Here is a 24,478-nt window from a genome sequence, read left to right as displayed (position 1 = left end):
TCTGAAGAACCATTGAGACAGAAAAAATGAAACTCATGTGGAATCATCCTCGGGTAGTGTAGATTCAAGTTTGTTCAAGTCATGACCCCCAGGGGTAGGGCGGGGCCAAAATGGCCGATAAAAGTTTTACATAGGAATATCCAGGGAAACCTTTTAAAATCTTGTTTTCAAGTACTTTAAAGCCATGCTTAGTGATATTTATAGGGAATCATCCTCAAGTAGCGTAGATTCAAGTTTGTTCAAATCATGACCCCCGGGGGTAGGGTGGGGCCAAAATGGCCGATAAAAGTTTTACACAGGAATATCTATGGAAACCTTTTAAAATCTTGTTTTCAAGTACTAGTACTTTAAAGCCATGCTTAGTGATATTTATAGGGAATCATCCTCAGGTAGCGTAGATTCAAGTATGTTCAAATCATGACCCCCTGGGGGTTAAAATTAAAGCCCCCCCCCTTCAGCAAACTTTCAGTTCTGATCTGATATGTGATTTTTCCTATCCAATTGCTCAGGTGAGCGATGTGGCCCCTGGGCCTCTTGTTTCTTGTAAATTTCAAAGGAAAAAAAAACAAATGTTATTCAATTATGTATATTTTATATGCAAATTTAAATCATAATCAATTCTTACAGTTAGAATTTAATAATAGCTATAGGTTATTTATTTTTTTTCATCATGCATTTAAATAATATTTTTGCATAAACACTGTGTTTGCATCAAAGATTTATTATAATATTCAAGCTTTCTTTAATTCATTCTTACGAAATAGAGTTAATAAATGCATTAGTTTATTTATTTATTTATTTTTTTATTTTTCATATTTTGAAAATTAGTTATTTATAAAAGATATCCATTTTAATGAAGCATATTTTCTTCAGTGTTGAAACATCTTAATTATTTAATGACGAAATTAATGTTTAACTGACGGCGTTAGGATACTGATGATAATGATAATTACTTAATTTACATTGAAAACATCAGACAGAAAATTTAATGACCCAAGCTAACAAATATGTTACAAAGTGATAACTAATTCAAATTAGTACATGCAAGCTCCAAAATTACACATAACTACATTTATTTATTTATTTATTTTATCGGCGTGTCGTATCCAAGCTTCAATGCAGTTTCAGTGTGATGGAGAATTTTTGCATTCAAGCTCTGAAAATTACATTTATTTAGTTTTTGATTTGTGATGAAAGTGTAAAATAAATAAGTTAATTTAGAGAATATATAAATAAAAAAAATTCCAGTAGCGAAAATAGCGATAGTGTTTAAATTATAAATACATTGTATTTCTGTTTTGTTTTCAACAGAATGAGAAAATTTATTTTCAGTTGTTTATTTTAACTTTCTTGTACTGAAACAATATCATTTTTATACAAATCTCCATCTCTTGCATATAACTTTAACAGAATGCGAAAATTATATTAAATATAAAAATTATAAGAATGATGCACAGACGCGTAGCCAGGCGTACGTTTGTACGCAAAAAACGTCCACATCATTTTGCAAAAAAAAAAAACCTTAAAAAATAAAAAAGAAAGAGAGAGAGGCGGAGAGAAAGAGAGAGAGGATTACGTAATTTGCATTCTGTAACGAATTTCCCCCAAACTTTTAACCTTATAGCGTATTTGAACAGATTACATGTATATCTCATTCTTGAGTTTTAATCCGCATTTTGTACATTACAAGAAAAGAATCGATCTCAAATGTGGCTGCGTAACAAACTGAAAAAGCGCAAGAAAAAATGCTTTTAGGAGGGTCAAAAATGCACATCGAAATCGTCAAAAATTCACCAGTTCACGGGGGCTTCGCCCCCTCGACCCCCACAAGGGCTTCGCCCTGGACCCATTGGGGGCCTTACGGCAGGCCCCAACCCCCCTGCCTATTCAGGCGTCCACATTAAAGGTACCCTGGCTACGCCCCTGAATGCATCGAGACCAATAGATATAAAAGCGATACGATTTTTTAAGCCCCAGTATTACATACATGTATTAGTAGTATTAGTAGTATTAGGATCAATCTATGAAAGAACAGAAACATTAAGCCTATAAAAAGCTAGTAACTTAGTATCAAAATTTGTTTGTTTGGAGGAAGGGAGAATATTCCTCTAACTTTGAGGAACTTTTCAATGCAATAATACTCTAAGGTTCAATATTACACTGCAGCAAAATGCTATATTCTGTCCTTGATCTGCCCTTGCTATTTTAATATTATCTTAATGGATTACTTTGTTGATTAAAAAAAGCACTTCAGTTATTGTTGAAAATTATCAAGAATAAAAGTAACTGCAGATCGATCTGTAGCGTTATGGTTATAAGCTCACCTGAGCTGAAGGCTCAAGTGAGCTTTTCTGATCACCCGTTGTTTGTCGTCCGTCCGTATGTAAACTTTTCACATTTTCAACTTCTTCTCAGAAACCACTGGGCCAATTTTGACCAAACTTGGTACAAGGCATCCTTGGGCGAAGGGGAAATTGAATTGTAAAAATCAAGGGCCAAGTCCCTTTTTTCAAGAGGAGATAATCGAGAAAATACAAAGATAGGGTGGGGTCATTAAAAAATCTTCTCAAGAACCACTGAGCCAGAAAAGCTCAAACTTATGTGGAAGCATCCTGGGGTAGTGTAGATTCTAAATTGTAATAATCATTAAACCCGGGGAAAGGGCGGGCCACAATAGGAAAACCAAGTTTTACATAGAAATACATAGGAAAAAACTTTAAAAATTTTCTTCTCAAGAACCACTGAGCCAGATAAGCTCAAACTTATCTGGAAGCATCCTGGGGTAGTGTAGATTCTTAATTTTTCAAATCATGACCCCTGGGCTAGGGCGGGGCCACAAAAGGGAATCCAAGTTTTACACAGAAACATACATGGAAAAATCTTCTCAAAAACCATTGGGCCAGAAAAGCTGAAACTTATGTGAATCTTGGAGTAGTGTAAATTCTAAATTATCCAAAATCATGACCCCTGGGGTAGGGCGTGGTCGCCATTTGTATTACAAAACGGGGGGGGGGGGTCTGTTAAAGAACAACATGGCCAAAGTTTATCAGGTAGGCGATATGGCCCATGGGCCTCTTGTATATAGTAGTCTTGACCATAATGTGAAGATTACTATATTAAACCATAACTATGGCACGCCAAATTCACAAAAATAAGATAATCATAGTTTCACAATCGATAAACTAGGTTTATCGGTTGTAAACTATAGTTTACGGTCTGTAAACTATAGTTAACAACATTAATCTATATTTTACATCTGTAAACTTTGCGATAATCTATGATTCACAACCGTAAACTATACTTAACACCGAAAACTATCATTTGCGATTGCTAAACATAGATTATCTGATAAATACAGTTTCATAATTTGTAAACTATAGTTTAAAAACCGTTTACTATAGTTAACGATCTGATAAATATAGTTTCACGATTTGTGAAACTATGATTAACAACTCTTAACTATAGTTTACGACTGTAAACTATAGTTTACAAACGTTAATCTATGTTTATCAACAAAATCTATTGTTAACGCTTTATTCAGACAGATAAACTTAGATAAGCATTCGTAAACTATAGTTAACGACCGTTAAATATGGTTTTACAGATGTAAACTATACGTAACGAATCGTTAACTATAGTTTACGGTTGTAAACTATAGCTTACAGTCGATAAACCTAGTTTGTCAATTGTGAAACTAGGTTTATCTCATTTTTGTGAATTTGGCGTGCCATACATAACGCTACAGATCTGTAGTCTAGGTCACCTACACGTTTGTTGCATCGATGCGTGGTCTCACACCAAACGTCTAGGAGCATTCCACTATAAATATTTTTACTTCAGAACGAGGCTTATCCAGAATTTGATAAAGCCTGTGATTGGTTGAACCAAAATAATGGCAGAAACGTTTGACAGCAAGATCGCCAGAGTTTTGGCTGATCTTAGAATCGAATTTCCTTTGAAAACATTACAGAAAGTATGCCTGGAGAAATTAGCAAATAGGTTGGACGTATTTGCAGTGCTACCTACGGGTTATGGGAAGTCATTGTTATACGCTATTTTACCGAAATTGATGCTTGAAGTTGAAGATAATTTACAGTGTGCCATAGTTCTTGTCATTTCGCCGCTTGTTTCTCTAATAAAAGACCAAGTTGCTAACTTGAAAAAATACAGCGTGGAGTCTATTTTCCTCGGAGAGGAGCATGACAGAGGTTTGTATATAACTTATGGCATTACACTAGGTTAGATCAACCAAATAATTTAAATAGGTCATTAGTCATCCGGTACACACAGTGTGTATACAGGTGTAGGAGTTTGCGGATGATAAAATAATCAGTCTGAATGTTACAGTATACACTTTCTTATCACTTGCTGAATTAAAAAAACGAAATTTATGAAAGAATGTTCGACAGTATATGCTTATTTACTCTCAAATATGATTCATGTCCACTGTTGACACATTAAAAGCGTTTTGACTTGTTTATAACAGATAATAGGTCCTTGTTTATGGCATCAGATATTTTGGAAATATATTTTTTGGTCATTTTAGACACATTGGAACACATTCAGGAAGGCAAATTCCCTATCGTTCTTATGAGCCCAGAAGCTTATTTTAGTGGTACATGGAGAGGGTTGCTGACATCTTCACCATATCAGAAGTTTGTGCAATCCATTGTGATTGATGAGTGCCACTGTGTGGAACAATGGTGAGTCATATTAGAGAATAATAGTTTTTTATGAATCAAGAATCAAGCAGCTATCATGTTGTCAAACATCATTAAATTTAACACACATTTTATCAACAGGGGAGACCAGTTCAGAACCGATTTTTCTAGGATTGGAGAATTGAGAAGTATTTTTCCAAAAGCAACATTTTAGCCCTTACAGCAACTGCAACTCCAAAAACAAGAAAAAATATTGCAGAAATCCTTTGCATGAGAGATTATGAATTAGTCATTACCAGCTGTGACCGACCAAACATAACGCATGTTTCAATCCGGGCTCCTAATACAGTTCAAGACACTTTTTACTGGTTGTGTTCAAAAATCCAGGAGCTAAAACATGAAACTGAAAAATGCATTATATACTGTAGGAATATTAAGACTTGTGGAATTCTTTTCCTTTATTTAAAAGAAAATCTTGGTGTTGAAAATTCATACAGAGGAACTCCATCTGCAAGAAATTGTTATTATGCAATGTATCATCATTCTACTGCACCAAAAAATAAGAAAATCATTATCGAAACATTCCCAAAACAAGACAGTACAATACGTGTTATAATTGCAACCACTGCATTTGGGATGGGGGTTAATATTCCAGATGTTAGAGTAGTAGTACACTGGGGTGCACCACATACATTTCAGTCATACATGCAGCAAAGTGGCCGAGCAGGAAGAGATGGACTTCAATCTCTGTCTGTTATATACTACCATCCAACAGACATCAGCAAAACTGCAACAGATGAGAATTGTAAAACTTTTTGTACTACACAGTCATGCAGAAGAAAGTTCTTGGTCCAGCATTTTACCCCGGAAAACACCACCTGTGTTGAGGATGTGCACACATGCTGTGACATATGCAAGTCTTCATGTTCATGCTCAGCGTGTCCTGATTTACACCCATCATGCCTCATTATTGAAGATAAAGACATGGTACAGGCACTGGCTGAATCTGAAAATCGCACATTCCGAACCGTAACCCACACCCAAAGATTGTCCATCAAACGAAAAATAGAGGAATTAAGAAGAAAAATGGTATCTGATCTCAATATTAATACATCAATTCTAAACATTGGATTATTAACTGGCTTAAGTGAAAAAGTTATTGAGGATATTGTTTCAAATGTTCATTATATTTTTGCAATTGAAGACATCTTAACAGAGTATGTATATGATGAAGAACTGGCACGAAATCTCCTGAATATTGTTGAAGATGTTCTTGGTGTTGAAGAGAAATAAACGAGAGATGTTTGTAAAATACATATGCCCCCTCCCCCAAACAGGAATTTTTCCAAATCCATTTGGACATAATTCGATCAAAAATGGTGCAATCATACCCAAAACAAAAGTTGACTTAGATATTCAGCTGATAGATCTGTAAACCAAATTTCATTTCAGTGTGTGCAAGTTCTGCAAAGAAAATGGACAGAAACTGCAAATAAATGGAATATTTCTAAGTGCAAGGGGCATACCTCTGACAAAAATGGTGTAATTGTACCCAAAACAGAACTTGATTTAGATATTAATCTGATATACCAAATTTCATTTCAGTGTGGGTAACGGTTGTTAAGAAAATGAACGGAAACTAAATGGACTGACAGACAGCAGCAAAGCAATATGCCCTCCCTTAATTCTTCGAAAGGGGCATAAAAATAAGTCATATATATTTATTTATTGGACTAAACATTGTAGTAAAAGTCATATACATTTAATATTTATACAATAAAACACAATTATGGCAGACATGATTATAATTAATTGAAACTTATAGCCAAGTGATTTTCTTTCCCTACATGGGTTTTAACCATTCTGTAAAGCTAACAGATACATGTATAATGAATTACTTAAGTATTAAAGCAAAATTGTCATCCTTGAAACTTCGTAATGTTATTAGTGTATTTTATTGTATTTCATTTAAATTCATGCAGACTGAATTACTAGAAAGCTTTTTTCCCAATGGCATATTCTTTTTTCTTAACAGTTAGCCACTTGTGGAATTCCTTGACATCAAAGTCATTGAAAATGTCAGATTTCTCATGCTGAAATGATGCATGGTGCCTGTTTGGTGTAACTGTGAAGACATCTGCATTTTGCAATTCTCTCACCACTTTCTGTAAATCACCTGTTGAATCTTGTGACACATGTTTTCTTGAAACCGGTGCACCTTGAATTTGCTTCTCTAGGTGATGGTTTACATCATGGCAGAACATCATGGTCTTTCCAATACGTTTCACTAGTTCTGGGGAGTGATTTTGATTGACCAATTTTACACGTGACTTAGCGTATTTGTTCAAAAGTTCCATGACATAGTCACCATCAAGATTTTTTCCTTTGCCCCCACTCAAATTAATGAATCTGTTCCAAATTATTTGATGCTTCATTCGAGGTGTATATAGTGCCATTATACCAGCCTGGAGGAGAAAAGCTTCTAATCTGTACTTGACTTTGTGAGCTGTGTGGTACAAAAGCATTGCATATTTCCAATGGCGAATTACCCTGTTTCCATCACCACTTCTGGTGGCCATCACACAGATTTTCCTCAGTAAGGAAAATTTCAGAAAATTCGTTGCATAGTTAAATACACCATCTTGTTGGTGACCGTGACCATCTGTTGCATCATCTTCATTCTCAAGCCTTTCGATGCTTTGGGATATTTTGTTTAGGAGGAGTTCATCCACTAATTCTCCAATCATGTGTTTTAGTGTTCGCTTTTTTAGAGGCATATCCGCTAAGTGAATTCCATTTGGAATTCTTATGCATTGACTATTCATGTCAGTCATACCAAAAAAGTTTAACGCTGCCGCAATAACATGACCTTCACAGGCCAAATCTACAAATGCACCAATTGCATGATAATCTTTTGACACACTTTTGGTAACATTTCTTCTGTTTATTAAGCATTTAAGTTGGTATAATGTTCCTACTTCTCTGGCACTGTCTACACTGTAAAATTTGTCCATCAGCATCTAAAATATATATCATGAAAAATATTTAATGTTATAAAATATAAAACACATGTTTAATTGTATGAGTTTCATGTTTTATATAATCATTATCAATCATTCAAACCTGGATAAAGTTCATCTTTTCATGAAAGTCTTCTATCATACTCATGCACCCTTCAAGTCTTTCCTCAGGTGTGTCACTATCTAACCGTACCATATGGGCTCCCCTTACTCTTTCACAAGAAAGCTGATCCCCACCAAGTGGAATTGTTCTCATTGCAGATTTTTCTTCTCTATTTTAATATGTAATAACATTAAAATATTATACTGGCAATATTTTTATACACCGATGAAAGAAACTTTCTTTACTGTAAGTTTTAAGCATAATATAAAAATGTAGTCTCATGTTTGCTAACATAAATGCACAATTACAAACTAACCGGATTTCAATATTTTCCAATTCCTCTTCACTTCTTGAAAATGGTACGTATTGGTGCAAATACTCCAAGATCTCCACCATGTCATTCATTTTATTTTCACTCTTTTCCAGTATACCCAGTGGTAGCTAAAGACATAAATTTAAATAGCATGTATACAAAACAAGAAAATTACTATGGACAGGATTGACAATCAAAGAGAACAACTTATTTATCTGTATAGATATTCAAACTTGTTGTAACAAAAGAATTTTTTTTACCCTAAGGATTTATTTATCACATTTTGCTTAAAATTCAAGAACATAATTAATATATACATGTATCTTATAAACTTACAGTTCTTTCGCAAGTTTTAAATATTCTTCATTATGCCCATCATTTGACTTACAACCTGCAAATTCATTTACATGCAAAAAAGCAATGATACAATGTTAAAAATAACATGTTATTCAACAAAATATTAGTCAGTAAAACTTTAATAGTCATGTAGGACCTTTAGGGTTCTCAATTAAATAGAATATTATACTTTACCCTGTATGCTATATCAATTTTGGCTAAAATAATTTCATTTAATTGTTGTGTTAGCAAATTTAAGATGTATGCGTTTGTAATAAAACAATTAATAGATGACATGAGACAATTTATGGTTAAAGGAACTACATGATCATGATCACATGCAAAAAACTTATTAGTATAAAATGAATTAATTCTGTTAGTTTTCAATTAAGATCAATTCCTGTGAATTACCACACAACACTGCACAAATTAGTTCATGTACTTTGTGTTGTTTTGATTAATATGAAGAAGGTTAGATCATTAATTCAGAAAGTGACACAAATGGTTCCATGTTCAAAAGACAATTTTTCAGATCATGTTGAATGTACCTCTCAGATGTATAATGCATGACAGATATTTTAAATTTCAAATCTGTCACCCAGAATAAAACTGAAAGTTTTAGGTTACAGGAATCTCTCATATGCTAAGACTAATCATCTTCAATCTGTAAAAAAAAAAAAATGAAAATTTTCTACATAAACAGGTAATTATATAATTATATAATATTTTTTGAAACTGCGTTCCATTTAATCAATGAATATTAGCAAAATGTTCAGTTGATGATCTTGATAATGTAGAAAACTTTGTGAAAAACATAACTTCATGCATATATTTCCTAATTCAACAACATGCATATATTTATGCATTCATACCACAACAGACTTCTCATCAACAACATCAGAATATTCATGAGTGAAATTTTGGGGGTAAACATCCTTAAAAACTTCAAAAGCTTTCACATTCTCAGTCAGAATAAGAGAAATAACATGTATGAGATCATTTCTTAAACTGTCGTTATCAGCTGCTGTTGGCAGAAATTGACAATTGTCAATGTTCAACAAGTTACCAATGGGTTCATCATTTGGAAGATGTTCACAATTGACCCGATCTTTTACAGCCAGCATTTGCACATAATGCCTAGACTGATTTTGATGATCTTCTGTCATATCACGAACTTTAATTAGGAAATCTAGGTTGTCAAAATTGAACCTGTATCCTGGTGAAAATTCAACACATGGGTTTACATTACAGTATTCATGGTCAAATTTGTTGCCTGAGACAGAAGGGGTACTGCTTGGTAAATAGTCATGATCCATCAACTGCAAATTTCTGTCTTCATTTTGAACAAACTGTTGTAATTTTTTGTTGTTTTCAACAGAGTTTTTTAGCTGCTCCATTGTTCTGTCTATAGTGGACTGTGCTTTGGTTAATGTTCTATGAACACTGGAATGGCTGACTGATAATCCAAGTTTGCATAAAATATCAAAACCTTCTTTCTGTAATTGGCTGTTGTACATAGATATGGCAACCAGATGCTGAAGTTTATTAAGATACTTTGATCTGGAGTTTAGCAACACAAATGCTGCAGTTACAACCTTTACTGTGTCATACACTTTTCCATTGCTGAAGGCTATAGTTTTAAGTACATTCCACACAAGGGGAGTAGAGTTTTGAAGTAATCGTGCTAATTGGCAGATGTCGAATTGAAGTAGATCTTCCTCAGAGGTCTTCTGAAAAGCATCTTTTTTACATTGAAGCATATCTTTTGACGTTTTGCTTACAACATCACACACACCCTTTATAGATTCTTCCCTTGTAATAACATCATCACTTCTCAACATCAGTTTTGTAGCTTTTCTTATACTTCCAGCCAGCAAGCTTCCTACTATATGTGATACTCTTTCTTTTACTTCAATGCTTTTGTACATTCGGTTTTCTCTTCGTTTATTAGATGTTTTTTGGGGTAATGGAGAAGGCAAACAACACTGCACTTCTTTGTCCAATGTGAGAGGAACATTATCTTGAAAACTCTCATCCAAAGGATAATAGACCCTTTCAAGGTTATTGGACGCCATCTTGGATTGGGGGCATCACGCGACATCGTAGCTAACGTAAACAATGGCAGCTGATGCAGAAGCACCGCATCAATTTTCGTCTAGCGATCGCTTCACAGTCATTGTCATTTGAAACTGAATGTATACGTATTGTAAGCAACATATTTTATTCTAAAAAAGAACATTTTCTTTAATAATTGGTGTTTATTTACCTTAAATGAACTGCAATATTACAACATGCACCATGTAAAACGTGCGGAGATAGAGTGTTTATGTTACGCTACTATCTATCATCTTCTTACAATTTAAGCATAAAATATTTGTGAAAATCAAAACAAAAGAAGGTTTAAGCATAAAAACACTCATTTACATTTTATTTTTTACTTTGATGATTTTTTAAAAATTAATTTCTTTTATATCTATACCACTAACGCGGGCGGATCCAACTGAGAATATTGAGAAGTACTGAATGAATAAAAGCCCATAAAACATCTGTAAATAGACCAATATATTTAAAAAAAAAATTATTTTAACATAACGTTTTTAGCTATTTTATTGAGACAACTTTAAATATGTTTTAATTAATTAAATATTAACTATGTGTAATATTATAGAATGATTTAAAAATATGTTGCATGTGTATATCAATATCAAAATTGCAACTTCAAAGTAAATAATTATACAAATTTATTTAAACAGTAGTTTTTAAAAAATAATTTTAATCAAACAAAAAAAATTGTCTGTGTCATGTGCACTGTGTGTGTAAAATTCTGCTTAACTTTTAAAATCATTTTAAAATAAGGTTAACAATGCTATTTACAATTTTTGGGACTTCTAAAGCTATATATAAGATTTAGACTGTGTATTGACATTGAAAGTACTTCAACAGTTAAAGCTTCTGACTAGTGATGCAAAGTCTCTGATTCGATACCTGGTTATCTAATAATAAATTTCATCATGAACATTTATTAAAACATAAAAAAATGTTAGTTTGCCAGATATGATACAAGAATCCAAATACATGTACACATGTACATGTATTGAAGACCTTTCCTTTGTTTAGGACTTCATTTTGTTGATATGATATTTCATCCATCACTTGTGTATATTTTTGTAACAATACAATCCGACTTCCCTTTTTCTATTTCATGCACATCTAACAAGAAGTCTGTGAGCCAATGCTCACCAATCAAACCCCTGCTCTGATGTGAATATACAATATTATATTAATAAACTGAAGTTACAGTTACAGGCAGATGCATGGATCAATAGGAAGTTGACATCCGATTCATAGAAAAATGAAATCCAACCAAATGGCATGCCTCAGCAAAGAATGTGCTAAACTTTCAAGCATCTGTGATGAGTAGTTGCTGAGAAAACTGCAACCAAAAATTTGTTTTGGACAGACAGACTGACTGGCACACACGGGTAAAACAGTATTCCCTCTCTCCTTTGGATGGGGTATAAAAATAGAATTTATACATCCTATGTTTATTTTCATTACTTATACATACACTGTATATGAAATCTCAGTGATTGTATAGCTGCGCAGAAATATATAATTCAATTGAGAGAAAGGTCACAGAAGTACTGTAGACAAAATATCTGGCTAATATTCCTCATGAAAAAATTTAAGCAGGTATCCTACTCTTTCTCAAGCATATGCATTTTGAATATAGTCAAACTATCCTTATGATTGAAGAAAAAAAAACAAGGAAAAATAACACAGTATCTTTATCAATTAGTCCGACAATAAGTGAAAAAATTGCATTCAGCAGAAAAAAAAAACAAAGAATTCCTAAATTTCCTTTTTGTATGATCATTGTACAACAATCCCCTACTCTCCCCCTCCCCTAAAAAACTGTGTATGAAAAAAAAATTTACAAATTTAGTGAAATTAGATTCTTTGATTCACTCGTCAATGGATCACTGTATAATGTTTAGCAATTTATGAAACAGACATGAAAGAAACCATATGTGGATTGTGGTGTTACCGCGTGTACCCCTCAATTCCAATGGATACAATATATACACAGCACACAATACAAAAAGCTTATCAATACAGTTGTCGTGTCCCCCACTTATCAATATGAACATTGTTTTTGTTTGTCAAAACATTAGTTTTCAGTTGATCCCGGCCCTCTTCCTTCATCACCCTGAAATTTCTTCAACAGACCTGGAAGCTAGATCTAGGGCTCAATTTTAAAATGTGGGTAAATCACATTCATATATATAGCACATGACATCCCAAGGATCACGTGCTAAAGAGAGTCAAGTATTCTCAATTGAAAACAATTTTACATACATGTACAATTTTATTATTTATTATGATTATTACATGTATTTTTACAAGCTGAAATAAAAATACAAGTTTTAATATCATGTCAATTTTTTTTTCTTTCCTTTTAAACAGCTGTTATTGTAACAACTTTGAAAAAAAAACATTCATTTGATTTTTCTGAGTATACATGCAAATATATGCAAAGACATTGCATATAATAAAGTAAGTACGATAGGTATTTGCATTGTATTTCAAATAGTTGTAATATAACATGTATAATTTGTTCAAGAAATATGTCAGTCTGCAAACATTTTGGTCAAATTTGTAAAATTAAAATATCCATGGGAAATGTAAATCCTTAATATTTAGTTGAAGCTAAGGCCATTCCAAGTTTTTTATCTCTTTAGTGTCCGTCCATCTTTCAAAAACCTAGCTACCTATTCGCTAAAAACACACAGGTACAAAAAAAATAAAACACATATTTTATAGTAATATAAATGACGTAATTCAAAAGATAGGATTTCATTTATCTATTTTTCATAAAGAAAGTTATTTTCTTCAGCAAAATCAAGGCATTAAATACTAAAACTATTCCAATAATGATATACATGTATTATACAAATATTCAGAGATATTGCTGGAAATCAAAAATTTTGACCTGAATAATCAATTTTCGAACTCCCAATTCTGTTTGTTTTTTCTGACATGGGGTGTCAAAAACCAAGGCGCACGCAGACACTAAACATAAAAAAAAATTGGAATGGCCTAATCAGTATTTTGATGTTAATAAGTGTACTTTATCTTTCAACAAAAATATGTACATGAGCGGTATTCTAAAGTTCATAAAAAATGTCCTAGCAAATTCAAAAGGACAATGTAAAGCCCTCTCTCTTTCAGTTTCTATCACAAAATAGACTGTATATGATTTCTCTACATTTAATCAAGATGAGATAAAATCCATGCGTGGATATCGTGACTTTTGATTATTGTTATCCCATACGAGTCCAACAGCTACATGGTAGGGCTGCCGCAGTCTGGATTTGAATTGAGGATTCTTCAAAATCTGTAATGAGGAGATTATACATTTCAAAGGAGTAGGACCAATATTCTTCAGAGTTTAATATCTATGATTTTATCAGATAGAAATCTGTTATAACAGAAATAGCACAGAGACTATCATTTATGATAATTAAGTATAATTTTATAAAATGATTATAATAATAAATATAAATGCATTTTGAATCTACAAGTGGTTTCAAATCATTAGAAATAGCCTTGATTTATTAAACAGTTTCAAAAACCTGCAGCACATTTCACACGTTTCTCGACATCTTTCTCAAGATGAGTCATTCAATCATTCAATATAACTGCATTTCAAAGCAAAAATTGCAATAAAGCTAAACAACTTGATCTCCTTTAAATTTGAAATACGTAGAGTTAAAACTTACTTAAGGCATATACTGTTTATATTGCCATGCAGTGTTGAAAGAGCACTCTTCTGAAAAAATAGATAGGTACATGTAATCATGTATAATTATAAAAATTTGATAATTTCCTAACGAAATATCTTTGATAATTTTTAAAATCATTGCTGTTAAGTAAGATTCATATATTGTAAATATTCATTTCTAAAACTAAATATTTACCAAATAAAGATTTGCTTTGCAAATTTGAGGAAGATCGTAGCATATTACGAATTATTTATGTTTGTAATTTGGTGGTATTATGTCACAATGCTACTATATTTATCTACTTTTTGATCCAATTTCATGGGCTTTTTATAACAGATGGAACAAAAAATGCATCATTTTTATTTTCAAACCTTTAAATTCCTTTTTTTTTTTAATTTGAATACAATTGTATTTACACAGGGATTCACTTTAATTTCAAAACTAATTTGTTTAATATTCAAATAACATAGTTTGAAAGCACAATGACATGTACGTCCTGCTACTTACTTCATGTACTTACTTCGGCCTGTCGTTCTATGAGGAACATAGGCCATCGACGACAGTCCTCCAACGAACTCGATTTGGAGCTGCTTTAGCTGCATCCTGCCTTGTCATATCCAGACCTGTGTTTTTAACTCTGACTTCGAGTCAAGCCTCCAGGTGTTTCTAGGACATCCTCTCTTCTACAATAATATTAAATTGTGTAAAATTGCACAATTTTGCATCATATGCATGCACCATGGATATTTTTTCTGGAATAACTATACATGAATCAATATTAAAATCCTTTTGGTTTCCATTTTATTTCTTTTATTTATTTATTTTATTTCTCCTTGTTTAATTTACTGAACATGAATTTGAGGATAGTCATACCTTATTTTATGCATGTAAAATATTTGCTATATTTATGTACAGTGTATTTTAAAATATATCTATATATCACTCAATTTTAAATTTTTCTGCAAATAGCTATAGCAATAAAATTGCAGTGATGAAAAAAAAATATTTTCATGGGAAAAATACTTTTTTCAAGGTGTCTTTATATCTTTCATATTTCTTGACAACCTTGTACATGCAAGAGTTTCTGTACATGTATAAACAATGTCAATACTAAACCATGAATGACTAGTATTAAATTAGTAAAGTACAGTGAAGGTGTAATGAATCAATGACTCTTAATTTATATGTATAACAAACAAAATATAATATATTCATATTATATTAATTATATTAATTAAAAATAATGTTCAATCTTGGATATTGTTCATTAGAACTCATCTTATACCGATGTATTATATTTTTTCGATATCTCACCCCCCTTTGGCCGATTTCAAAGCTCTATAAAAAATTGAAATTTTGTCTCAGGCCTTCGGAAAAAAATTGCCTAGCATCCAAATCATCTCCACCTAAGACCACAAAAATTACAGTACTGAAATATGCCGCATATAGCCAGGGCAATGCAAAACATGACCGACCTCCGAAGTACAGGAAGCGTTTCCGTCGGCCACGTGGTTCTGACAGCCTTGAGTAAATATGCAACTTACGTCATTAAAGTGTAAATCAGCGCTAAAATAATTGTTTACAGTCAAAAAACATTACCTTGGGGTCTCTTCTGCACACCTAGGTACACTTGTTACGACGCAGGTAAATTATACGCGGCGATTATATTCGCTGCATCGTCAGCTGCGGAGCTCGATTCGGCCATTGTTTTTGTGACGTCAGCCCCCAATGTTTGCCCCCAGTCCAAGATGGCGGCCAATAACCTTGATAGGGTCTATTTAGATCAGTACAGTTTTGAAAGTTTAACCGACATGCCACATTAGTATGATCTTTTTTCCTTTCTGTGTTTGCTATTCCCCCTGCATTAAAAAAAATGAAACAATGTTACATTTTATGCATGTAACCTCATTATACACAGTGTGCGCGAAAAACTTTTTTCAGCACTAGCCCAATCGGGCTAGTAATGAAGAACAATTACTAGCCCGAATCAGATTTTGCTAGCCCACATACTTTACTATATATGAATACATAACTATGAATCCTTTTTACTTCATATTTCTTTTTAACTTCTGTCACATTCTGTGGGCTCTTTGTTTCTTTATTGTCTCGCTTAAACCAGTCGAAATTCATATTGATTATGATAGACATAACGCAGCCATAACCGGAAGTAAATGCTGATGTGTATTTTATAAACCCAAACTGTACAGAGAAGACCGATTGCCGAAAGTTCTCGACACGCTTAAACAAAAGAAACCCACGCACATGTAAAAAGAAAGGAAACAATAAGAATTCTTATACTTATTTTATTACTTTTAAAGATTTATCAACAAATAAATGTAAAATGCATGCAACTTTTCACTAGACCGATCGGGCTAGTGCTGACCTACATTCTACTAGCCCGATCGAATTTTTACTAGTGTTCGGGCATCGGGCTAGTCCTTTTGGCGCACACTGTATACATACAATGCATGTACAGATGTGTGCCAAAAGCGAAGATAATTTTATTTTTTCTCTAGGCCAATTTATTTCACTGAAAACAACATTTTGTAAAATCAGTGACAGATGATCAATTTGTGTCCACTTTCATTATTTATTTCAATTTTTTCAACCAAAAAATGTGTACATGTTAGGCCTTAAATGAATTTTTCCTTCATGTTTATAATGATTTATGATAATATTTTTCATTACCTGGGGAGCTTATCAGGCTGGCTCGTTTATTTCTTGCGTTTGGAGTCAGATTTATTACTCTTTTCTGTGTTACGCGTACACTTAATTTCTGCGATGACCCATTTACTTTTTGAACAAGCTTTTCTGTCTGGTCTTCCATGTCCATAATACGTTGCAGCAATCGCTTGCAACCAATGCACAAGAAACTTCCATTATTTTCTTGACATTTAAACGAAACATGAAAAAAATTCTCCGCTATACTAGAACTCGGTCCCTCCTTACCATCTCTGCTTTTTATATAGTAACGCTGTTTACTTTCTTGTGCACAAGCGATACAGATATTAATGTTTGGAACAACTGCTGTTATGTTTACTTTTCGTGGCGTCGCCATTAAAATTTAGAGTTAACGTTCTTTAACAGCGCCGCCCCGTGGTGTAAATTTTATCTACAGCATGCTCCAAGGCGTTTGAGTGCGGGGTCAAACGACTTGCGTGACCTAGGCTATACAGATCTGCAGCTAGAATAAAAGGACATTAGGCCTACACATGATGACAAATGCAAGAGTTATCATTTATAAAAATTGCAAATCACTTTACAGATGTAAATTTTAAAATTAACCGATAAATATGTAAAATCTACAGACTAAAGTAAACATTTTACAGATTTAAAAATGTGGTAATTAAAAAGTCAATCTCTATCCAGAGTTGTTAACTTAAAAAATGTCAAAATGGTACCAATATGCTTCCGTACAAAAACTGAGATAGAACAGAGGTTCCATACGATTCGATTGCAGCGTCAGCGGCCGCCATTACTGCGCATCAGGTTTGTCTTCGGTTTAGAAGTAGAACTATAACGAATTTAAATTCTATATCTGTATACCAGTTCAGTACTATCAATGTAAGTGAGTCATATTGCCATTTAATCATATTCCTCCGACTAGAACAACCCCAGCTCACCACTCATACCTGTTCTGTACAGTTCATTGGTGGATGTGGGTTGGGCGGGGAGGGGGTCCCCTTTTTGTGACCAGAAAAGATATAAACATGATAAAGGATTAATAAATCGATTTTGTTGTTGTTTTAAAGATTTATTATTTTATAAAATATACTTAAAATAGCAGTTTTAGGGATGGGAATACTCGGGATAGGGAAGCCCTCAAACTCAAAGCGGCACACACAAAAAAAATTATTTTAATTTCTTTATTGATTCACCAAACATGTTGGCATACAACCATGTTACATACATAAAGACAAATAATAAAATACAAACAATGAAACATGCATACATGCTGCAAGTGGTGATCAGTGAAGTCAACTATGCAGTGGTTTACTAGATTTATTTAAGGAATAGGCTAACTGTATCATTTTTCAATTTCATGAAGTGATCAATTGATTGGCTTGTGTGATAATTTATTCCTTATATTTACATGCTTTGATTCCGCCAATCCACGTGCTCCAAGCCTGCTTCTGTCTAGCTCTTTGTTCCGCCCTGCATGTGTTTTTTTTTTTGGAACTGCGCCAATACATTGATTTACAATTTGTAATTTTATCTCGGACAAAGACATTGGAAATGTAAATATTATATTGTAATGTATTTTTCGGACACAAAAGGGGGGTGCAGGCCCCCTTACTCCCCCCCTTCCTTAAATTCGCCAGTGCTTATATACATGATACATATAATTAGGCCTTAATTATATGATTTTCTTTCAAGAATGATACGGTTGTATGCAGAATTTATTTATCTAAGACATTCAAAATATGAACATGGATGGTTATTAACAGTAAATTGAAAACTTGACATTTTTCATTGAAGATTGAGTCATGGACCCCCGTACCAGTGCCCAGGACATGATGCAATGTGACCTGTGTGAGACTGCTGTGGTACAGATGCACTGTGATACATGTTTTGTCAACCTGTGTAAGGCCTGTGTGGGAGAACACTTTTCTGCTGATCTCTCAAAACCTCATAAAATTGTTCACTTTAAGGACAAAAAGTCTACTCTTATTCACCCCAGATGCACGTCTCATGAAGAAGAAACATGTGATGTATATGAAGAAACATGTGAGATGTACTGTACCCATTGTGATGTTCCTATCTGTACTATTTGTCTTGCCTCGGATCAACATCTCGGACATAAACTAGCAAGGATCCTGGAAATCCGAGACAAGAAAAGGGATAATCTCATCAAAAAACAAACTGAACTGAAAGAAAAGATTTATCCAAACTACCAGGACATTGCCTCTGATGTACAAATCAGAATGAGTCAGTTAGAAAAGGAATATGGAGATCTCTCAACAGCCATAACAAAACATGGAGAGGACTGGCACAGAGAAATTGACAAACTTGTCAAGAAACTTAAAGCTGAAGTTGATGAGATGAAAAACACACAGTTACAAACTCTACAGAAACATCTGGATGAAATGAACAAGACAATATCTGACATCAAGGATGAAATTGATTCAGTTGATAGTGTTCTGGAATCTACAGATATTTCAAGCCTATTCAGTGTGCCTTCCACCCTAGATGAGTATAGAAAACTTCCAAGAAAAATTACAGTCACCATTCCTAAATTCATCCCAAAGAAATTGCAGGCAGACCAACTGTTTAGTCTGGAAACAATTTCGTTAAAATCAGATGAACATGACGACAGCATGAAGACAACACAGAAATCACCAGAAGCTGTATCCTCTCCTCCAGTCAAACAGCTGCTTGATGAACCAGAGACTGTCACCACCATACACATTGGGTATAGAAGCCTTAACAATGTGGCCTGTCTGAGTGATGAAGAAATCTGGACAAGAGGAAGTGACAACATCATGAAACTCTACAGCATCAATCAGGGATCACAACTCAAGTCAATCACAACCAAGTCAGGGAACACAGCATCTGACATAGCAGTGACAACAAGTGGAGATCTAGTTTATACTGATTACATTGATAGAACTGTGAACATTGTGAAGAATGAGAAGATAGAGGAGGTGATCAGACTACAGAACTGGTTACCTCGCAATGTCTGTAGTACCTCCTCTGGTGACCTCCTGGTTATCATGGTCAGTGATGATTACAAACAAACAAAAGTTGTCCGTTACTCTGGCTCCACAGAGAAACAAACCATTCAGTTTGATGATAAAGGTCAACCTCTCTATTCATCTGGTCATTATGACAGATACATAACAGAGAACAGGAACCAGGATATCTGTGTGTCTGACTATGGAGCTAGAACAGTAGTGGTGGTCAATGAGGCCGGGAAACTGAGATTCAGGTACACTTTGAATTGAACATATTTTACTGACAAAGATAAAAGGATAAGACAAATGTTCTACTACAACTCAGATAGTCTTCTCTTTATACAGAATTATATAAAATTGTCCATAATAAAGTACAACTATTTTCAGTAACAAATCAATTAGTAGTGTCAAAGTCTGTACAATTCTATATATTATACATGATATACAGTATACAAAATTATATTTCTGTTTAAATTCTACCAAATTCTTTAAAAAAAATATGAATAAACTTAAAAAATTTCTATATTATGTTGATCAAATTCAGGTACACTGGACATACTCCTGCTCTAAAGAACAATCCATTCGATCCACAAGGAATCACCACAGACAGTCAGAGTCACATCCTTACAGCTGCTTCTAACAATGGCTGTGTCCATATCATAGACCAGGATGGGAAGTTCCTCCGTTACATAGACTTTGGACTGTGGAGTGAACTCCGGGGACTGTGTGTAGATACAAATGACAATCTGTTTGTTGCTCAGATGAGTGCCAGTCAAGTGAAGAAAATTAAATATCTGCAGTGACTGAGTGAACCCAGGGACTGTGTACAGATACAATGACAATCTGTTGCTCAAAGGAGTAATAGACAAGTAATGAAAATCACGTACAGTGAACATGGTGAAGTACTGCAAGTGACGTTATATAACAGTGTAATATTTACATAGGCCACAGAATATTTATTTCTAAAAAATCAAGGCATGTTTGTTATAATGCTGATTTTAAATCAGTGTATATGTTGTATGTGTGAAAGATAATATAAGATAAATACTTCACCGGTGAAAATATGTATTTGTGTACTTTCTTAAACAAATTGCCCACAAAACCACTACCAAGTAACTATAAAGATTTTTGTTCATTGTCTACATGTAATATGTCTAAAGCTGGGATTTTTAAAACAATATGTTTTACATTTTTAGTTGAAATATTTTTCTCCTTTTAAATTCTTATCATACTTTTACCATCATCAAAATAGGCTTTATGTGTTTCAATTTTCATCCAACTTTTTAATTTTTTAAAATTTATTATTTTTAATTTTATTGTCTTTTTTTATGTTTTATTAAATATAAGTAAAGAATGACATTCATATGATTAAAATCAGCAACATGCTATTAAACCATGATTATCTTGGTATCTCATGAGTAACTTACATGTATAAGGTATGTCATTGTATATTCAGTGCTTTATATAAGGCTCAAAATTGTATGTCTGACCTCTTTTTAATTGTTTAAAATGTGTAAAAAAAAAAAAAACAAAAAAAAAACATTATGTTACATTTATGTTACAGATACATATATTTCAATAAACTAAATAATTAATTTTAAAAGGTACATTGTTTTACATAATAGTCAGACAGATATACATGTACTTATCAGGAAATTCAGTAACTCCCGGGATATAATATTCAAACAAATTAGCTGCAGAACTGTAGCTCTCCGAAAAATATACTGACCCGTCAATCAATATGATTTTTTCAGAGAGCTACAGTTCTGCAGCTACAAACAAATAAATACATGTACTTATAAGGAAATTCAGTAACCCCTGGATTTACTTTATACATCACTGATCCAATACAGAGGGATGCTTCAGGAGGATCAGGTCAGGCCTTGTGAACCGGGGAGGGGGGTCATATCATAAACACAGGTAATAAAAAATCACTTGTAGTATCTAAGAGTAGGAATTTTTATAAAGGGTTAGTTTTAAATAATTCCGACATGATTCTGTCGTGCAAATTTTGATGTAAATAACATGTCACAATCAAGAGGAATCTATGCACACAACTTAAGAAGATAAGATGTGTTTGTGAAACTATGCGCCCAGCGGCAGCAAATTTCGAAAAAAGCTATTTTAAGCAGGCACGTAGCATGGGGGGGGGGGGGGCCCACCTACTTTTTTTGCCAACACTACTTTTACTATTGGAAATATATATTGAAAGGCTGTTTGCCTCCTCCCCACTTGACACTTAAGTAAATTAATATGAAGGGAAAACAGTAGTGTAAGGTTAAAAAAATGGATATTGAAAGGAATTGGTAGTTTAAACCCCCCCCCCCCCCCCCACGAAATAGGATTTCCTCCATGGCACCTGATCCCACCTCTGATGTTTTGGAGGTCCGTGTTTGCTCTGCTCTTATTTTGTATATTTGTTTAATGGACGTTGAGATTGAATACAGTTCGTTATTTCCATATCCTTATTTTCAAGTTTGCGTGAAAAATTTTTAGGTAGTGGGTTTTTTTTAAGCTTGTCAATTTTTTTCAGGTAAGACAGAATAATTTCTTTGCCTGGCCCCCCACTTTCAAAATCGATGCTACGTGCCTGTTAAGCATATAGGTTACAGTCAAGATCACAAGGTCATTGACCTTGCCTGGTGTCATTTGAAATAAATTGATTAGCGGAGTATGCATACCAAATATGAAGTCCTTGCATGCACCTCTCATAGTTCAAAGTTATGGCGAAGGTACGGAAAAGCTATTACAGGTTACAGTCAAGGTCCTTGACCTTGACATTTGAAAGAACTCTTAAATAATGGAGTATGCATGCTTAATATGAAGTCCCTATCTGGTTCAAAAGATATGGCGTAGGTTCTAGATATGACAGTGTGTTTTACTTTATGAAACAAGATGTGTTTGTAAAACACTGATGCCTCCGTATGGCAACATAGCAAAGATTAAGCTTTTATTAAATGCAAATTTAATTAATTGGTACCAAAAGTAGGGTATTCTCACTGGAAAACAATTGTGAAATTTGAAAGTAAGCTAATGTTAAAGGATTTTAATAAGTACAAAAATCTCCAAGGTCAAGGTCAAAAGGTCAATGTAATTAGTATCAAATGAAAGGTCTTGCCACATAAAATACTTATGTAGAGCATGAAAGCCCTAGCCCTAACCGTTCAGAAGTTATGGTTAACGTTTAATTTCTTAAAAAGTAGGTCAAACTCCAAGGTCAAGGTCAAAGCATCAAAGTTATTGTTATCAAATGAAAGATTTTGTCATAAGGATCAAATATGTAAAGTATGAAAGGAACTAGCCCTAAGTCTTTAAAAGTTATGGTCAAGTTTGCTTTTTTAAAGTAGGTCAATCTCAGAGGTCAAGGTCAAAGGGTCAAGGATCTTCATATCCAATGAAGGGTCTTTTCACAAGGATTACATATATGAAGTATAAAAGCCCAATCTCTTACTGTTCAAAAGTTATGGCCAAGGTTAAAGTTTTTCACAAGTACGAAAATCTGCAAGGTCAAAGTCAAAGGGTCAAGGTTGTTGGTATCCAGTGAAAGGTCTTTTATTAATCATTACATATGTGAAGTATAAAAGTCCTGGTGTCTACTGTTCAAAAGATATGGCCAAAGTAAAATTTTAAAAATTTTCATAAAAAGTAGGTCAAACTCCAAGGTCCAAGGGTCAAAGTTATTGTTATCAAATGAAAAGTCTTGTCATAAGAATCAAATATGTAAAGTATGAAAGCACTAGCCCTTACTCTTTAAAAGTTATGGTCAAGGTTTGCTTTTTTAAAGTAGGTCAAGCTCAAAGGTCAAGGTCAAAGGGTCAAGGATCTTCATATCCAATGAAGGGTCTTCTCACAAGGATTACATATATGAAGTATGAAAGCCCTATCCCTTACCATTCAAAAGTTATGGCCAAGGTTAAAGTTTTTTCAAAAGTATGGAAATCTACAAGGTCAAGGTCAAACGGTCAAGGTTGTTGGTATCCAGTGAAAGGTCTTTTAACAAACATTACATATGTGAAGTATAAATGTCCTGGTGTCTACTGTTCAAAAGATATGGCCAAAGTAAAATTTTAAATTTTTCATGTAAAAGTGGGTCAAACTCCAAGGTCAAGGTCAAAAGGTCAAATTTGGTGGTACCCAAAGAAAGGTCTTGTCACAAGGAATACACATATGAAAGTTATAGCTCCACTAAATCAAAAGTTATGGGCAAGGTTAAAGTTTTTGCGGACAAACAGACAAACAGAGAGACAGACAGACAGACACCTCAAAAACTATATACCCCCGAAACTTTGTTTACGAGGGCATAACCGAAACTTCGTTTACGGGGGCATAAAAATCCGGAGTCCGGAGTTATCATTAAATTTTTCTTTTAAGTTAAATTGAAGTTGTTTTTTTTTACTTTCTTTTTTAATATTAATTTAGAAGAAAAACACAGCCCCCCCCCCCCTTAGCCCCGATGCAGCCCCTCCCCCGTTCCGACACCGATGAAGTTTATTCATAAAAAAAACAAGATGTGTTTGTAAAACACTGATGCCCCCGTATGGCAACATATCAAAGATTAAGCTTTTATTAAATGCAAATTTAACT

At 33.6% G+C, this 24,478-nt stretch overlaps 4 protein-coding genes and 1 long non-coding RNA gene across 6 annotated transcripts; 3 read left to right on the top strand and 2 right to left on the bottom strand.

Annotated features, from left to right (window-relative positions):
- The first annotated feature begins 3,758 nt into the window (after positions 1 to 3,758).
- LOC134229631 (uncharacterized) lies at positions 3,759 to 5,985 on the top strand. The gene is made up of 3 exons (XM_062711377.1): positions 3,759 to 4,208; positions 4,547 to 4,703; positions 4,803 to 5,985. Exon 3 carries the CDS (start codon positions 4,932 to 4,934, stop codon positions 5,952 to 5,954), a length of 1,023 nt encoding a protein of 340 aa, XP_062567361.1. The 5' UTR covers positions 3,759 to 4,208; positions 4,547 to 4,703; positions 4,803 to 4,931; the 3' UTR covers positions 5,955 to 5,985.
- On the top strand, positions 3,893 to 4,707 carry LOC134229627 (bifunctional 3'-5' exonuclease/ATP-dependent helicase WRN-like). The gene is made up of 2 exons (XM_062711372.1): positions 3,893 to 4,208; positions 4,547 to 4,707. Exons 1-2 carry the CDS (start codon positions 3,893 to 3,895, stop codon positions 4,705 to 4,707), a joined length of 477 nt encoding a protein of 158 aa, XP_062567356.1.
- A 560-nt stretch (positions 5,986 to 6,545) lies between the features above and the next one.
- LOC134229630 (uncharacterized) lies at positions 6,546 to 8,897 on the bottom strand. Its single transcript, XM_062711376.1, has 4 exons — positions 8,434 to 8,897; positions 8,101 to 8,225; positions 7,785 to 7,953; positions 6,546 to 7,681 (listed from the first exon to the last, which is right to left on the bottom strand). The coding sequence occupies exons 2-4, from the start codon at positions 8,187 to 8,189 to the stop codon at positions 6,653 to 6,655; spliced, it is 1,287 nt and encodes a 428-aa protein (XP_062567360.1). The 5' UTR covers positions 8,190 to 8,225; positions 8,434 to 8,897; the 3' UTR covers positions 6,546 to 6,652.
- Positions 8,898 to 12,960: 4,063 nt separating this feature from the next.
- On the bottom strand, positions 12,961 to 15,997 carry LOC134229623 (uncharacterized). Its single transcript, XR_009984213.1, has 4 exons — positions 15,819 to 15,997; positions 14,727 to 14,902; positions 14,217 to 14,266; positions 12,961 to 13,831 (listed from the first exon to the last, which is right to left on the bottom strand). It is a non-coding gene; the product is annotated as an uncharacterized LOC134229623 (long non-coding RNA).
- Positions 15,998 to 17,665: 1,668 nt separating this feature from the next.
- Positions 17,666 to 21,472, top strand: LOC134229637 (tripartite motif-containing protein 55-like). Of its 2 annotated transcripts, none has more exons than XM_062711388.1 (3): positions 17,666 to 17,708; positions 18,699 to 20,148; positions 20,439 to 21,472. In XM_062711388.1, exons 2-3 carry the CDS (start codon positions 18,707 to 18,709, stop codon positions 20,695 to 20,697), a joined length of 1,701 nt encoding a protein of 566 aa, XP_062567372.1. In that variant the 5' UTR covers positions 17,666 to 17,708; positions 18,699 to 18,706; the 3' UTR covers positions 20,698 to 21,472. The 2 variants fall into 2 exon arrangements, with proteins under 2 accessions (XP_062567372.1, XP_062567373.1); XM_062711389.1 differs by having other exon boundaries at positions 17,675 to 17,783.
- Positions 21,473 to 24,478: the final 3,006 nt, after the last annotated feature.

The sequence above is a fragment of the Saccostrea cucullata genome, unplaced genomic scaffold, assembly GCF_032062105.1.
Source record: "Saccostrea cucullata isolate Sc308-1 unplaced genomic scaffold, CSIRO_AGI_Scuc_v1 ctg1326, whole genome shotgun sequence".
In the NCBI taxonomy this organism is placed as follows: Eukaryota; Metazoa; Mollusca; class Bivalvia; order Ostreida; family Ostreidae; genus Saccostrea; species Saccostrea cuccullata.
The sequence above is the reverse complement of the archived record's forward strand: the minus strand, read 5'-3'. Positions and strand labels throughout refer to the sequence as shown.

Bases quoted from the DNA above. Each gene is read 5' to 3' on its own strand.
- LOC134229637 (XM_062711388.1), top strand. From the start codon at position 18,707: ATGGACCCCCGTACCAGTGCCCAGGACATGATGCAATGTGACCTGTGT. The intron at 20,149-20,438 runs GTACACTTTGAA...GATCAAATTCAG, and splicing joins GCCGGGAAACTGAGATTCAG to GTACACTGGACATACTCCTG.
- LOC134229631 (XM_062711377.1), top strand. From the start codon at position 4,932: ATGAGAGATTATGAATTAGTCATTACCAGCTGTGACCGACCAAACATA.
- LOC134229630 (XM_062711376.1), bottom strand. From the start codon at position 8,189: ATGAATGACATGGTGGAGATCTTGGAGTATTTGCACCAATACGTACCA. The intron at 7,954-8,100 runs GTTAGTTTGTAA...ATATTAAAATAG, and splicing joins TTGGAAAATATTGAAATCCG to AGAAGAAAAATCTGCAATGA. The intron at 7,682-7,784 runs GTTTGAATGATT...TATATATTTTAG, and splicing joins AAAAGATGAACTTTATCCAG to ATGCTGATGGACAAATTTTA.
- LOC134229627 (XM_062711372.1), top strand. From the start codon at position 3,893: ATGGCAGAAACGTTTGACAGCAAGATCGCCAGAGTTTTGGCTGATCTT. The intron at 4,209-4,546 runs GTTTGTATATAA...TGGTCATTTTAG, and splicing joins CGGAGAGGAGCATGACAGAG to ACACATTGGAACACATTCAG.